Source organism: Enhydra lutris, unplaced genomic scaffold (genome assembly GCF_002288905.1).
Source record: "Enhydra lutris kenyoni isolate GAN:26980312 unplaced genomic scaffold, ASM228890v2 scaffoldscaffold38, whole genome shotgun sequence".
NCBI classification, from domain to species: domain Eukaryota; kingdom Metazoa; phylum Chordata; class Mammalia; order Carnivora; family Mustelidae; genus Enhydra; species Enhydra lutris.
Genome location: NW_019154122.1, coordinates 17953731 through 17969776, shown reverse-complemented (window position 1 = coordinate 17969776; position 16046 = coordinate 17953731). Strand labels below are relative to the sequence as shown.

The window sequence follows — 16046 nt, the reverse complement described above, 5'->3', positions numbered from 1 at the left end:
CAGTGCCCTCCGCAGGCCGTGGTCGCCTCTGAGGGTCAGCTCCAGAGTCAAGGGCAAGGCTGTGCCCCACACAGCCCGGGCACACGTGGGGTCCTGAAAGCCCAGCCACGGCCACACCGTGTAGACCTAGTTCCCACTCCATCCACACGTCCAGAATCCGGCCACTTCCCACCGCGTTCCGCCACCCCCCAGGACCAGGCCCAAGCTGGCTCCTTGACGGCCCAGCGTCTCCTCTGCCCCCTGCAGCAGACCGTGTCCCTCCCCCAGCCAGACCCTGCACGGGCTTCCTGTCCTCACCAGGGCCCCGGGACCTCAGAAAGGGACCTTACTTGGAAACAGAGTCTTTGCAGGCGTGACGAAGGCAGGGACTGAGCTCACACAGATCCCGGCAGGCCCTGCTCAGAGACAGAGGAGGACACACGGGCAGAAGGGGGCTGAAGCAGCCCTACGCCGGGGAGCACGTGGGACGGAGCAGGAAGGCTCCCCCACACTGGGGCACTGGGATGCACACTGGGATGGGACAGAGCAGGAAGGCTCCCCCACACTGGGATGGCACACTGCCGCCCTCCAGAGAGCCAACCTGAGCTGTTCCAAGTCCCGCCCAACCCCCCAACGACCCCCCAACCAGCCAGACGCCCCTCCCCCAGCCGTCCCCGGAGAGAGCGGCCATGGGCTGGCACAGAACCACCATGTGCTTGTCCACTTGTCCGCTGCCACAGCACTGCAGTTCCGCTGGAGGGAGGGCCAGTCCCGGTCTCTGTCACAGCCACTCCTGTGCCTGAGCACAGTGCAGAGCTTGCTGTCAGACCTGCACGGACGACAGTCCCGCCGCTCGCCCGGCTCCGGCTCTGTTTCCCACGCGTGCCTTAGGGACACTGTTTATTTTTTCAACTTTGTTGTATCTTTTTATTCCTTTCTTTTTAAAGAAAGGATTGCTTTGGAAAATACTACATAGCCTTTCTCAGGAACCCACAGGCCACATTAGCATGTTAAATGCTCTGATAAGTCCTGCAACGAGGCAACCTGCTTTATTGTGCTTTACACGGAGCTTCCCAGACCACAGAACCCTTTGCCGTCCCACGTTGCAGGCGTGACTCCGCGCACCTGCTCAGGGTCTGCCATCCGTCCTGCAGCCTCCTCAGATGCCCGGGGCTCAGGCTGCACAGACTTAGGGCAGGAGCCACGGGGCATCTTCCTGGCACCTCATTAGGGTCTGCAGGCAGCACCTTCACGCTCAGGCTCCCTTAGATGAGGGGGAGCCAGGGCCCTGGGCACGGGGGTGTCCAGGAAAGCCACACCCCACTGAGAGGGACGTGGAATTAAGAGAGGGGCTGGGCGGGAATCGGGCACCCCAACAGCAGAAAGGGTCAGCGCCCAGCTGCTCGTGGGGCACGCATGTACCACGCAGACCTGAGAAAGCCCCCTGGTCACCAGGCAACGCCGCCCCACCCAGGCAGCCTTTTTCCTTTCTGGTCACCTCCAGGTCACCCATGCCACTGAGTGCGTCCCTGAGAAATCACAGGGACCCTCAGAGGCTTCCTGTCATTCTCTCACACAGCACGATGTCTGCTCTGCACTCCCACACGAGCCTACAGGGCCCTAACAGCGCCCCCCACGTGGCTATGGTTCCAGGTCACGCGAAGCAAGGACGTCTCACCCGGCTGGGGCCGTCCGCAGCAGGGGGCCTGCCCCCGGCCCAACCCAGCCTCCTGCGTCTGCAGACAGCCTGGGCTGGGACAGGGGGACGGTGCCGGAGAGGACTGGAGGAGCAGCACAGGGATGGGGAAGGGCCAAAGCGGAGACTCCTGACCCCCAGGCCCCTCCGCAGGAAGTGGGCGCCTCTCCCAAGTGGGGGCCCAGAACCTCAGCCACTGCTCATACTCAGGAGCTCATGGGCCCTGACCCAGCCTCCAGCCCCAGTACCCACACCCAAGCCGGCAAGAAGGGGGCCAAAGGCAGCCCCCCAGACTCTCAGCTGGCACTGCAGGGCAGGGCTTCCCAGGGGCTGGGGGTTCTGGTCACCCACTCCGTCTGGGGCAGGAAACAGAGTGACTGAGGACTCTGCTCACAGCAGAAAGCCCACTCTGTGCTCTGGCCACAGGGACAGCGCTCCCACATGGGCTCCTGCCTCCCTTGGCAACCCCCGAGCCCCTGCAGGCCTGCCAGGCCCCAGCTGAGAAACAGCCATCCCTGGGGGAGGGGGCCCAGGCCCAGGCTCTGCCCCACGTGACCTTCTCTGGCCCTCCCTCCCTTCACATGCCGGTGACCCAGACACTGGGGGGACAAGCGGGTGTCCCAAGAGGCCGGGTCCAGGCCTTTTCCTTCAAATCAAATCCAGACACAGAAATAAGTAAATCCTGCACTAAAATGTTTTGTTTTTGTTTTTTAAAAACAAGAAAGACAAAGCCTCAAGTTTGGGATACACGTGGGAGCCCGTCCATGTCTCCAGGCGGATGGGACAACCGGGACCCTCAAGGCCAGGCCCTGTGGCCAAGACTCCCCCATTTCCTCACCACCCCAGCCCTGTCCCCAGCCCAGCTCCTCCACCTCCGCAAGGCCAAGGCTGCCCCGGCGGCTTCAGGTCTCACCTGCTGGCAATCTGCCTGCCCCGCAGCCCTGTACCCCCTCCTACTAGCTGGCGAGGCCGAGGCAGAGCCAGCCTTCCTTCCGGGCCACCAGCACAGGCAGACAGAGCCGCAGGCCAGGCCAGGAGCTCATGCTGAGCCAGCGTGCAAGGAGAGACTGGCAGGGCCGTGGACCTGTGCCAGATCGGTCTCCCATTCCTGAAAACCCAGCATTCGGGGCCTACCTCCGACCTGGCCTCCCGGGATGCGGCTGGCCCTTGGACCCTGCTGCTCCTTGGCAGCCCCAACCCTGGGAAGGTCGCTCTAAGACACAGGGGAAACCGAGAGCCTTCCGACCCTGGCTCAGGAGTATGGAAGCTGGGAACGTTGCAGTACCAAGCCTGACCTGCACCCGGGCCCCCGTCCCCTTGCCCATGCAGTGTACACACCCACTACTCCCCCAGCCCGGGAAGCCAAGTGCAGAAGGCCCCCCACCCCAGGCCGGCCATGGGGTTGCGTGTCCACGGCCCTCCCCAGGCATAAAAGGCCGTGCTCCCCAACCCACCCCGTGCCATAGCCCCTGCCTCTTCCGCCCGTCCCCACCACTCACCGGATTACTAGGGCTGCCTCCAGCAGGCCTCAGGAGCCGTGTCTCAGTGGAAACCAGGGCCCTCAGCTTTGACCTCCACCCCACACCCCCAGTCAACAGACTCCTTTGTTTTCCTAGAAGCCAGAAGCAGGGAAAACACACATCCCCAGGATCAGAGGGGGTGGGAGAAGCACTGCTGCAGGGGCCAGGGCCCGGGGCACCTCCCGCCGGAGGGCCAGCTGGCGGGTGTCCAGGCGTCCGCCCTGTCCCCTGAGCCTCTCCTGCCCACGAGGGAAGCCAGGGCTGCTTCCTTCTCCTCTTCCCTCCTGCTCCCTTCCTGGGGAGAATTATTCATTTCCTCTCCCAGAAAAACAGCACCAACATCCTTCTCTTCCCTTTTTCCCACTGGAGTTTCTATAAAGGCGTCTCTGCCCCCATTCAGAGGCTCCCATGCTGCCTGTGTGTGGAGGGACCCAGGGGCGGAGAGACAGGCTGGAACAGAGCCCCTGAGGTCCAGCTCCTGTGCCAGCATGGGGGAGCTGGGACGGCCAGCCACCCCTGCTGCATGGCCCCATCCCTCACGTCAGGGCGAGCCCTGTCACTGTTTCAGGGGAGGCCAGACCTCTGGAACCACCTCTCTAGGGAGGGGATACTGCCACCTCCTAATCCCATCAACCCCAGCTGCCCACCTACCTGCACCACACCCGCCTGCCGGCCCACCTGTGTCTACACCCACAGGCCAGGAACAGCTCCTCAGACACTCCCTGCAGCCGGACTCCAGAGCTGTGAGTCCCATTTAGTTTCTGAAGCAGAGGCTTCACAGTGAGGCTCGCGTGTGCAGACACACGGCTCCCGCTCCCTCGCGTTCTACCAGGATCCCCCTCCCAGGGAGGCAGTGGCAAACCTCCATGAAGCAGAAGGGGAGACCGCGGCCCAGGGCACCAGGACAGGAGGCAGGACAGGAGCTACAGTCTCACAGATAACAGTCCACAGACGCCAGGGACCCAACGCCCAGCTCAGGGCCCACTCGGGAACAGAGAAGAAGGACCCAGAGCAAGGCCATGGCTATGGTGGGGCAGGACGTCTCCATGACGGGACCCTGGAGAGGCAGCTGAGCCCACAGACAGCAGCGCGTGGCTCAGGGCCACCCTCAGACCCCCTCCCCATGCCGGGAACCTAAGCACTGGTGGACAGCCTCACACCCTCTGCTCGGAGCCCCCCGAGCCATGTCCTCTTCAGACATGGCCACCAATGCACGGATTCGGGGTCGGGAAGGGGCACTCACGGGAGAGGCAGCCCTGGTCACCGGGCCGCTGGCTCCAGCCCGGGCAACACTTGAGCACGGTCTGGGCCTCCATGGCGTACACCTGCCTGTAGCCGGTGTAGTAGATGGTTCTAGAAAAGAAGGGAGACGGGAATCACTCACTGTGCAGACGCAGTGCTGGCGGCATCTCCCGACGCCCCGGGCCCTCACCCCACCCCTCCCTGCGCCGCTTCTCTGGCCCGTCCCGTTTCAAGCTCAGCAGGTTGAGGCTTACAGGCGGGTGGAAGGTCTGTGCCCCAAAGCAGAGCGGCACCCACGTGAAGAGGGACAGCAGGAGGGGGGCAGGCGACCGGCCCGCAGCCAGCAGCAAGGGCCCCGGCCAGCTCTCCCGGGGGGTGGGGCGGGTGCTACCCCGCTCCCTCTCCACCCCAGCTGCGGGCCCAGCTCCCCACATCTGGCTCCTATCACCAGGCCAGATCTGAGCACCGGGGGCCTGACTCGAAGTGCCCAGCTTAGGAACAAGCGGGGCTTCCTAGGGTCCAGCGCTGGGCGGGCTGTGACCCGGGTGGTGCCAATTCAGACCCCAGGTTCTCAGCCCACCAGGGCTCAGCAAGACGGCCCTAGGGCATCCGTGAGGAACCCCTTCCCCACCTGAAGAGCGTAGGGCTGAGCTGAGGAGACAGGGTGACTGGGAGAAGTGCCGTGGACAGCAGCAGAAGGACCAGAGCGTGACCAGCACACAGCCCTAAGATCAGAGGGGAGCGGATGGGAGGGCCTCTCGGGGGAGGCCTTGGACCCGGCCGGTTCCCACTCAGGATGGGAGCAGCTCCCACAAAGGCTAAGTAGAGAGAGTGACGGAACAAGAGGAAGAGAATGCCCCGTGGGCACCTGCAGCCTTCAGACCTGCAAGCCTGTGCCACCACTGTCTGTAGGAACGGTCCCCAGCAGCCGTGGGGTCAAGGACCCTGGAGCCCCAGGAGCAGCCCAAGGGCCCAGACCACTGTTTTCAGGTGATGTGACACCCTTCCGCTCGCTGGGGCTTGGCCCTGGGGAGTCGTGGGAAGCCCAGGGACCCCACAAACAAGCAAACAAGGCCACTTCCCGGAAGCATGAATTCAGGCGCTCCTGCCGCGCACGGCAGCTCGGGAGAGCTCTGCAAAAGGCCACTTTGGCAGGACATGAATCCACTCGCCTGGAGGGAAACCGACCACAGCAGTGGACAGTTTTTGGCAGAGCAAACAGTGTTTGGGCCCTTCCATCGTAAATATTTATCCCTCTCCCAGGGCTACGTGCCGCTCCTCACGGTCACCCGGAGAACAGAGACAACCAGACCATCTGCCACCTCCCCCCCACCCTCAGAAGTTACAGACCCTCCGAGACAGCGGGTGGGCCTACTGCCCCCTCGGGCCCCAAGAGCCAACCCCTTGCTCCGCTGCAGCCCACATGGGACGGCTCACGGGGACACGGCTCACAGAGGCGGACAGGTGCAACAGCTCACAGGGGACACATCACGGGGACTCGGGCCCAGCGGGGAGCTGGCTCACAGCAGGGTCAAGGGCGACGGGGGCACGGGGGTGCCGGGCTTGTGCACACATCTCCACCTTGTGCAGGCCCCTCAGAGCGTGGGCCACAGGGCAGGACACCTGGCGGACAGCCCGGGGGAGGGACTCCGTGGGGCTCCTGGAGCCTCCAAGCGCTCCTTCCTCCTCCCTTTGCATGGACCGTACCCCGCAAAGGGGCAGGGGCCTTCCACACAGCCAGGGGCTCCTCAGACCTGGCATGGCCCGTGCTGGCTGCTGATTTGTCGGGAAGATGCTCCCAAGGCACTAGGAGAGCCGCCCCAGACTGGCAGGTGGGGAGCAGGGGGCCGGGGGGCAGGGCCCGCCTCCCAGGGAAGCCGCAGCCTCTGTGCATTCCAGAAGGAGGAAAGGGAGTGCGCCAGCTCCAGCGGCTGCTGCCAGAGGACCATCTGGACGAGGCACTGGGGCAAGTGCCCGGAGCCAGCACGCGGGGCTCCGCTGCGGGATCACAGGAAGGGACACGACCCATTCACAGCCAGGAGCCCCACAGAAGGGAGGTGGGGCCAGGCCCAGTGAGTGCTTGGTGCGGGTCTCAGGAAACCCCACAGGACACCGCAGTGGTGAGACAGATCTCATTCACATGGAGTGGAGCGCTGGCGGGGACAGCCCGTGCAGGGCGGGGAGAGCCCCAGCTGCACTGCAGGCCACGAGACCCCACAGACCTCGCCCCCAAGCAGGCCAGGGACCCAAACTGTTCCTGCTGAACCCAAAGGGAGGGTCCCAGAGACCTGGAGCTAGGGAAGGTGGGCCTCTGCCCTGGAGCAGGAAGCCTGACAGAGACCCCACAGCCCCTGCCCCAAGTGACGGACAGCAAGGACCTCCCAGGCAGGGGGACTTTTCTCCCACGCCCCCAGGTGCCCCACCAGGACACTGAAGGCACCCGGATGCTTTGAAAACGCTGTTCCCACCCCACCCAGGCTGGGGGCCTAGGAGCCAGTGATGGGGAGCCTGGGGGCTTCTCAGCAGAGCTACCCACCCGACTCTCCAGCCCGTGCTCCCGGCAGCCTCACCGCTCACGGTGAAGTGGTAAGTGGCTGGGGGGACACAGCCCAAGCTGGAGACACAGCACAGGGGCCTCTCTGGGGAAGCACGAGGGGAGCCGTTTTCCTTCTGCTGGGGTTTCTCGGCCCCCGACAGTCCTGCAGGATCCCCGCCATCCCGAGCACCAGAGGACCTGGAGCAGCGTCCCCGGCCCCTGGGCTCACCTGAGGCAGTGGCCACTGTCCCCAGACACCGCCAAGCTCCCAGGAAGGGAGTTCACACCCTCCACGGACACCATGCAGGCCACTCCCGAAGGCTCCACTGCAGAGCTGGACACCACACCCCATCCGAGGCCTGTTCCCGCCTTCCCCACACCTAACCCGGAGGCCTTGCGGCTGCCAGCCAGGGAAGGGGCCCGCGCTGAGGCCCCCCCACCGCCCCACTTTGCAACCATGCAGATTCCAGAGCCCGAGTCTGTAAAATGTGGAGAGGTATGCAAAGGCACTCCTTAATTTGATTTTGAAATAAAATCTTGAGCAATAAAAGGCCTCGCGCCAGCTCCTCTGGGAATGAGGCCTGGGCTCGGCCTCAGCAGCCCCGCAGAGCCTAGCAGGCTGGGTGCCCCGCTTTGCATCTCTCGTGTGGTCCCCGCCTCCCCCCCAAGACCCCGCCCGCCTCAGAGCCCCCTCCCACAGAACCCCCTCCTCCCCCTCCTCCCTGCAGGGCCCCCACTGCTCCCAGAAGGCCCTGAGATCAGGACAGCCCCCCACCCTCGTCACCCCGCTCCCACACCGGACTCGGGGACCCCAGCACATACCTCCGCTCGTGGCGGACGCACCACGCCTGCCGCCCGCAGCCCACCTTCCACACGGGCACGGTCCGGCTGAAAGCCTGCACACAGGGCTGGGGGCGGCCCACCACGGTCAGCTCCCGTTCGGCACACACGTGGGGCCTGGGACAGAGGACAGACGTCAGCGCCCTGGCCACCAACAGCCAGGGGGCCCCAGTCCTCCTGCACACTCACGCTGGGGTGTGGAGCCGTCAGGGGGGGGGGAGTCCCTTGGCCCCCACTCCCCCCTGGTGGAGCCCTAGGCCCCACGGCAGGCCCCGGCTCTAGGGTGTGGGCCTCAGAGGAAGAGGGTCCTGTCCGAGAGTCCTCCAGGCAGGGCCCCCATGCCGCCCACAGGGGTGTTCTAATCCTGCTGACCCCAAAGGATAGATATCACTGCCCCCTTGAACAGGGTACTGGGGGGCCCGTGGGAACAGTGGCTTCAACCCAGCGTTCACGTGACTCCTGTTCTAGGCCGCCTCGTCCCCAGCCATGCAGGCCTCAGAGATGGCCCCTGAGATGCAGGTGCCAGGCACGAGGCTGGGTGGGTGTGGGCTCCAGGCAGGACAAGCAGAGCGAGAAGGAATGGAAGGAGGGGAGCCTCCAGGGAGCGTGGCGTGGGGGCCACAGTGGGAGCCCCGTGATTCTGGGCTCCTCGGCCCCCCGGGAACCCCTGCCCGCGAGTGTATGGACAGGAGCCCACCACACTCAGGAAGGAGAAGGAGGCTGAGAAGAGGCAGAAGGGGCCCAGCCCTGCTCCAGAAGGGGAGGGGAGGGGAGCAGAGGGTCACAGTTTGCCCCAGGCGTGCCCGGATTCAGGGACCAGGGTGGTCCCCAAGCAGGCGAATTTCACAAAGTCCCAGAGAGAAGGCAAAGCTTTGCCACACCTGAGAGGCCAGCCAGGTTCCTCTGAGGAGGGTGGGGTGGGCTGGCTTCTCCCCAAAGACACCCTCCCTTCCTGGCCCTCCTCAAACCGCAGGGGCCAGCTGCCCCGGGGAGGGTTCTGCAGCAGCTCTCCGGTCACTCTCCCATGCCCTGTCCCCATCCCGGGGCACCTGTGTGACTCCTCCTCAAGGCCTGGCCCCCCACGGCCCTGAGGACAGCTGCAGCCTTGTGGGTTCCCCATAGGCCCCACAGGGCCAGGGGTGAGCTCCGGAATGATCTCTTCTGGGGAGTTCCCAGCGCTTCACAAGCACAACCTTGGCCATCTTTTCCATGTGCAGGGGGGAGGGGGCGGGACAGGGGAGGGAACAGACAGACCCGAGCATCAGCCCAAGTGGCCGTGGGCCCCTGCTTCCCATCTGGGGAGGGAAGGCAATTCCCAGACGACGACAAGAACACAGCTCTGCGGGACATCTGCCCCTGGGTCCCCGGATGATGGCCCCAAGGTGAGGAAGTGAAGATGGGAAAAGCCGGGCTGGGAGGGAGGGAGAGACAGCCAGCCTCACCGAGCTGCTCGGCCACACACACCCCTGTCTAGAGGTCAGGCTACCGAGCGGCGTTTGCGTCACGTCTGTTCTTACAGGCTCCCCTTGCGAACCCCGCAGCGGGCCTCTGAACGCAGGTCCCCCTGGCCTGCGTGCTTCCCGGCGTGCAGCTTGGAGCCCCGCAGGCTAGGACCACAGCCAGCTGGAACTCCAGTGCGTGAGGACACCGTCTCCTGTCCCGACCCTGCTCCCGCCAGCCCAACCAGTAGCCTTGGGCCAGCCACGTGCACTGAGCAGTCAGTCATTCCAGGCCCCAGGAAGGAAAGCCAACCACTCTGCCATAAGAAATTCACTTCAGAGACACAAACGGATACATAAAGATGGGTTGCAGGGTTTTGAATCTGGACATGGCCAGCCAGTGGGAGCCAAAGAACCAGCCACGGGCTCCCACAGGTCCACAAAGGCCCCCTGAGCCCCAGGGCTGTGAATCAGTGGGACTCCCCCAAGCACCCCTCTTCTCTTAGCCTCCCCCAGAGGCCCGCCAGGTGGCTCAGGAAAGCCACAGAGGCTGGGGATGCCCGCGCCAGGCCCTGTGGGCTCATCACATCTCCCCCAAGGGAAGCATGGCAGGGGGCACAGCGCCAGTGTGGGCGAAGCACTTTCTGGGACGCTGGCTGTTCTCTGCCCCCCACCCCCCGGATCGTCTGGGGTGCGAGGAGCAAAGAGCGAATTCTGTCACCTTGCTGGGGTCTCGCAGAAGGGTGCCCTCCCTCCTGCCTTCCCCTGGCCTGCAGTGCCCGCTGTGGCCGAGCTGCATCCCGGGTCCACACCAGCTGCTTCAGAAACAACCAGAGACGGCAGAGCAAGGCGCGCCCCGAGGTGCCGCAGAACTCAACACGCCTGGGGCGATCTGAGAATAGACACCCCACCAAGAAAGAGGGACACAGGCCCCCAGAGGGGCAGCGACCCCTGCCACGTGGACGGCTCCGTGAGGAGGAAGAAAAGGAGGACGGAGCAGAGAGGGGAGAGGCGGCTTTGGGCGAGCATGGAGCAGGAAGAGAAGGCGGCCTCAGGCAGTCCACTAGCTGCTGGTTTGAAATGCTTGCCCCGGCCAGGCCTGAGGCTTCCTGGAGCCCCAGGGAAGCAGGTCAAACTCACAGGCGTTTGGATCCACTCCTTGGGGGGCTCAGGGAAATGGGCCCAGGGAGGTGACAAGCAGTTTCCATGAGCGTGCTGAGGCAGAAGCCGCCTCTTAAGGAGGGGCCCTCTGTCCTCATGGGCTCAGCTGCTGTCCCCCTGACCGGCACCCTGGAATTCCCAGGAGTTGGGGCTTCTGGAAGTCCCCCACTAATGCTGCAAAGAGCAGGCAGGCTGAGAGGCCAGACCCCACTGTGAGAGCCCTTCTGAGGCTGCAGCTGCCCTTAGACTAACTCGCTGGGACCGCAGGAAAGCATCCAGCAGAAGTCACGCGGAGAGTCGGGACTCGGGCCACTCACGTTTCTGGATGCAAAGACCCCCTCTTCCTTTGGAAAGGCCACAGGGAAACCTTCCTGCTTGGGGGAAAGCAAGACCCAGGGTAGGGGCCCTGGGGCCAGGACTTGCCCTCCCCCAGCTCTGCCTGGAAGTGACCATCCTGCACGGCCAGGTGCTGGGCAGGAGTCCCTAACCCAGGCCAGGCCACTCTCCTGCCCTGGGCAGCTGTCCACAGCCTGTCACCATCGGGCAGGCCCCGGGCTGACACCCTGCAGGAGCCCTGGGGTGGGGGCAGCCGGCGAGTGGCTCTCCTTCTCTTCCCCGGCTCGCTTTGGCACTAGCTGTCCTTTGAGGCCAGCGCAAGGATTGATCTGCTGTTTAAGAGAGACCGCTAAACGGCCCATTGGGGAATCATCTTTCAAAACTGAATTCATCTCAGCTGGCTCCCTGACCCTCTCTTCCTGCCCATTCTGGTACTGAATTCCTTCTCCTGTCTCTCCGCCCCAGCACGCACGTGTTTAATACATAAACCACGTCCAGGGGCCCCCTGTCTGGGCGCACCCGCCCCGGCACAGGCCCCCCAGGCTCCAGGAGGCAGGCTTTGGAAGGATGTGAGAACCGTCTGCTTCCTTCCTGCCTTCTCGGAGCCGTGGCCAGCCAGACCCTGCCCGCAAGGACCCCGAGGGGAGCGCAGCCTCCGCCGGCGCGCGCGGGGACGCGCATTACCGAGGGGAGGGAGACGGCGGGAAAGGGAAGGAGGAGGCGGCCCTGCTACCGAAGCGCCCCCAGACTCAAGCCCCGACCCTCCCAGTTACGGCCAAGCGCCCGACTGTGTCAGAGCCCCAGGGACAAAGCTGCCCAGGGCCCAGGGGCTCCCGCCGTCCAGCGGAGCCCTCCCCGCCCGCTACTCACAGGCCCGGCTGCAGGCGGAGTAGGGCGCCCGCGGGCCCCGCCGGGAGCAGCAGCACCAGAGCCAGGGCCACCGCGCGCCCCGCCGCCCTCGCCTCCGGAAGGACGGGCATCGTGCCCGCGGCCCCGCGCCGGGACCCCGCTCCGGTCCCCCGCTCACAGGAGGCCCCGGCGGGCCCTCGGAGCCACCGCCTCCACGTGCGCCATGGCCCGGGGACGCGCAGGGCGCAGCCGCAGGTGCCCGCGGAGCCCCCGGGCGCCGCAGGTGCGGAAGGTCCGGCTTCCCCGCCCGCCCGCGTCCGCCTAGCGCCACACTGCGCGCCCAGCCGGGTAGCCGGAGCCCGCCCGCCTTTGCCACGCCCCCGGCCCGGACCCCCGCCCGGGCCCCGCCCCCCACCCTGACCCCGCCCCGGCCCGTCCCAGTTCCCCGCGACCAGCCCCGCCCCCAGCCCGCCTCGGGTCCTCGCCCCTAGCCTTTGCGCTCCCGCACCTCTCAGACTGCAAGTCCCAGGTACCCTACGACCAAGGGATCAACTCCGACGGACATCGGACCCAGGCGCCCGTCTTTAGGGGCATCCCGCAGCCCTCCGTCCCTCGTAAGCCTCGGCGACGCTCCGTCCTTCGCCACTCGGGTGCCCCGACCCCTCCCTTGCGGGGCAGAGGGTGGAAGGGCTGGGGTGTAGCCTCTGCGGCCCTCCGTGTGCCTCTGGACACTGCCCTTTGGACACCCACACGGCTGGTCACCGACCACGCCCTGGACCGTCTGCTCTGATTCTGCGCCGGTGTTCTTGGCCGGCGGCCTTCAGTGGCAGATTGTGGGGCTCCCCAGAGGCTGTGGAGGGCAGGAGTGTCCGTCTGGAGGATTTCTCTCCCCCCATTTAAAGCTGGTTGGGGGCACCTGGCTGGCCCGGTCAGGAGAGCACGAGACTTTTGATCTCCGGGTCTTGACTTCAAGCCCCATGTTGGACGTGGAGATTTCCCTAAAAATCAACCAGCCAAGCAACCGGCCTGGTTTTGGTTTGGAATTCACCAACTCCAGGGGTGAGGACCAGGTGCTCCAGGGTCCAGGGTATCCCTGGGGTGGAAACAACCCCGTCAGGAGGTTTTTGAAGAGCAGGGGAGGGGCTGGGTAGAACCAGACGAGGGGCCAGCAGGGAGGCATCCCGTCAGTCACAGACAGTGCGGAGGGAGGGCCCCTGCCAGGCCCAGCTGCAGAGCCCCACCGGCGGCGAGGCTCGTGTCCGAGGCCGCAAGCCCTCTTTCTTGGCCCACCACTTCACGTGGTCCGGGTGACTGGCCCTCACCTCGCCCTCATACAGAAGCACAGGATCCCTGGCTGGGGGCGGGGGGCTTGGGAGGAGGGACCAGCCGCTGTCTAGCACCAGGCCCCCTGGCCCCGCCAACTCTCTGAGCCCTCATCACCACATGGACCGTTCGTGTCATCTGGGGACGGAGGCTGCCAGGCCAGCCCCGATGCCTTCCTATTGCGCAGATGGGGAAACTGAGGTCAGAGTGGGGAAGAGCACCCCTAAGCCACCCAGCCCGTGAACTGCAGATCTGAGAACCGGACACGGGGGTCTGGCTCTGGGGACCTTAAGTAAACCCCCTACTGTGCTGCCTGTAAATCCGAGGAAACCAGTAAAGCACACAGAGTAGACAAAGGGCGGCACCGCGGGGGTGCCCGGTCAGCTCCAGCGGCCGGAACAGAGCACCACAGACCCCGCAGGCTAAACACAGACACTTCCTCCCAGTCCCCTGGAAGTCCAAGATCAAGGCGCCAGCTGCCGGGTCCGGGTGAGGACCCTCTTCCTGGCGTGTGGAAGCAGCGTGCCTTCTCTCCGTCCTCACCTGGTGGAGGCGGCATCAGGCGGAGAAAGCTCTCTGGTCTCTTCCTCTTCCTCTTCTTTTTTTTTTTTTTTTTTTTTTTAAGATTTTACTTATATATTTGACAGACAGAGATCACAAGCAGGCAGAGAGGCAGAGAGAGAGAGAGGGGGAAGCAGGCTCCTGGCCGAGCAGAGAGCCCGATGCGGGGCTCGATCCCAGGACCCTGGTATCATGACCTGAGCCGAAGGCAGAGGCTTTAACCCACTGAGCCCCCCAGGTGCCCCTGGTCTCTTCCTCTTCTTAAAAGGCACCAGCCCTGGAGGATCAGGGCCCTTACGACTTCATTGACCTTGATTACCTCTGGAAAGGCCCTGTTCCGAATACAGGCACACGGGGAATTAGGGCTTCAACGTGTGGGTTTGGGAGGGACACAGTTCAGTCCAGAGCAGGGTGAGTTCACTGTCTCCTGAATCCCCCACTCCCACCTGCCACCTCTGTGCAGCCTGGAGGCAGAGGGCAGCTCAGCCCTGGGAGGGGCCACGGTGAATCCACGCTGTTGGAGCCAGAGATGGGGGCCATCCCATGTGCCCGTTCCGTGGCCAGTCTCCGAGCGGCTGCTTCTGAAGTTCGTTCCTAACCCTGCTCATTTGCCCCAGAAGAGATATGAACGCAGTCTCCTGCACCGTAGCGTGGGGGTCTGCAGCAGGACCTTGGGTCGGGCCCTTTGCTGATGAGCTGCGTACCCCCAGATGGCTCTCATGTCCTGTGTGTGGCCCTGGACATGGTCTTTCTGTTCCTCAGTCCTCGTGTGTGAACCAGAAACGGCAGAGCCGCGCCTCCGAAGTTGGTTCCCACTCAGCCTGGACTCCGACTGCTGTTCGGTGAACGAACCCCACCACAGGCCCTCCCTCCCCCATCCCCAGGCCAGCACTCAGCGGCAGGAAAGGCGTCAGGCCCCAAAACGGCTCCAGGGTGGTGGAGACCGCCTGTTGCAGCAAGAGCAAACACCACACCATTCACACCAGGGACCAGGGGTATCGTGGGCTGCATCGTGTCTCCGAAAGAACAGATCCGTGTTCTAACCCCCAGTACCTGCACACAAGACTGATCTGGAAGAGGGGTCTTTGGGGACGTAATTAAGTTAAAGATGTTTGGGATGAAACCGCCCCGGACCCAGTCACAGGTGTCCTTATGGAGACCAGAGGGAGACTTGGGACTACGAGTGAAGGTCACAGCAACCCCTAGAAGGGAGGAAGGGGAGAGGCCTGGACAGTCGTCCCTTGGTGCCCCCAGAGGCAAGCAGCCCCGTCCGCACCTGCATTTCACGTTTCTGGCTTCCAGACCGGAGAAGAAGGGCGTCTATTTTAGCCACCGCAACTGTGAATGTTTCTGGCAGGCACAGGAAGCCAGTGCAAGGCGCGCAGTCCGGGGACTGCCCGCGGGGCCCCTGGCCTAGAGGGGAGCTGGCCGGCCACAGGGCATGCTGGGGGCCCCTCCCGCCAGGATCTCAGCAGCTCTCAGGCGCTGGGAGAGCAGAGGTTCCTCTGGAAGCCGAGACCTGGAGATACGGAAACTTGTCGCGGGACACGCTGTCTGCGGGGTGGCCCTGGCATTTCTCAAGAACAAGGTCATGTGTGTCCCTTCCCCGCACAGGCTGTGCTGACCGGAACCAGCACCGATCCCCAGTGTGCGTTCCGAGACCTCCCGGCCCCAGCTCACCCCAGGGCAGCTTCTCAGAGCCAGACCCTCTCACGGATCCCGCGTCTTGCTTGGGCCGCAGGTGCAGAGACAGCCCTCAGGGCACCTGGGCCCAGCAAGGTGGGCGTCTTGGAGGAGGCAGAGCAAAACCAACGTTCTGGTCGAGAGCGGGTGTGACAGACGTGGCCACCAAAACAACGCGGCTTCTAGAAACCACAAGACAACTCTCCCTTCGATTCCCCAAATCTGCTGATTTGCCTTAAAGCCACGTTTGGAAACCTGCCTCTAGGTCCCCAAGGCCATAGCCCCCCGTCTGCTAGGAAGGGTGCTTCTCTGTCGACCACATTGTCCCTGCTTCTGCTGGGATGGGCCAAAGCCTGTGGGCGGTCTGCAGGCACCACGTGATAGCTCTTCCATGCGTCCCTGCGGCCACGGGGCCTCCCAGCCCCAGCCAGCCCCGCAGGAAGCCCCAGGCCCACCCTGGAGGGAGAGGTCTCACCCAGGGTGCGTTGTCTCTGGAAAGTGAGCTTGGCCCATGGACCCTGTGAATGGGAACATTCTCTGGGCCGTGTGCTAACCTCCACCACGGGGAGCCTGCACGCCCAGAGCCCTGAGCTCCCACGCGTGGGGCTCCTGTTTGTGCCAGCCTGGCCCCTCGCGCCCCGACCGCTGCTTCCATTTGAGACAGACATCAAAGGTGGGGCGCCCTGATTTCATAAAATGCTAAGCCACAACATCTGGAAGTTAAGATAAGAATCCTCACTTCCCAGTCCTCCTGGGAAGAGAAGAATTATGTTTTCATCTCCCGCTGTGCAAGGCGCTCTGGTTTGAAGGCCCTGGGTGCGTGGGCTACTCTGCCACCTGCTGTCCAAAGTCCCCAGGAAGAAGTACTGCACACCCAGGGG

At 64.4% G+C, this 16046-nt stretch overlaps 1 protein-coding gene across 2 annotated transcripts in view; it reads right to left on the bottom strand.

Annotated features, from left to right (window-relative positions):
- Window positions 1–11729, bottom strand: part of LOC111154767 (multiple EGF like domains 6) — an 83113-nt gene extending 71384 nt beyond the window's left edge. Inside the window, exons 1-3 of one of the 2 annotated variants that reach the window (XM_022514664.1) lie at window positions 11620–11729; window positions 7796–7930; window positions 4439–4548 (exon numbers count right to left, since the gene is read on the bottom strand). In XM_022514664.1, coding sequence (XP_022370372.1) covers window positions 4439–4548; window positions 7796–7930; window positions 11620–11729 — 355 coding nt within the window. Of the gene's footprint in view, window positions 1–3174; window positions 3239–4438; window positions 4549–7795; window positions 7931–11619 lie in introns of those variants that run through there. The other variant, XM_022514663.1, reaches the window with a different exon arrangement.
- Between the last annotated feature and the right edge of the window lie 4317 nt (window positions 11730–16046).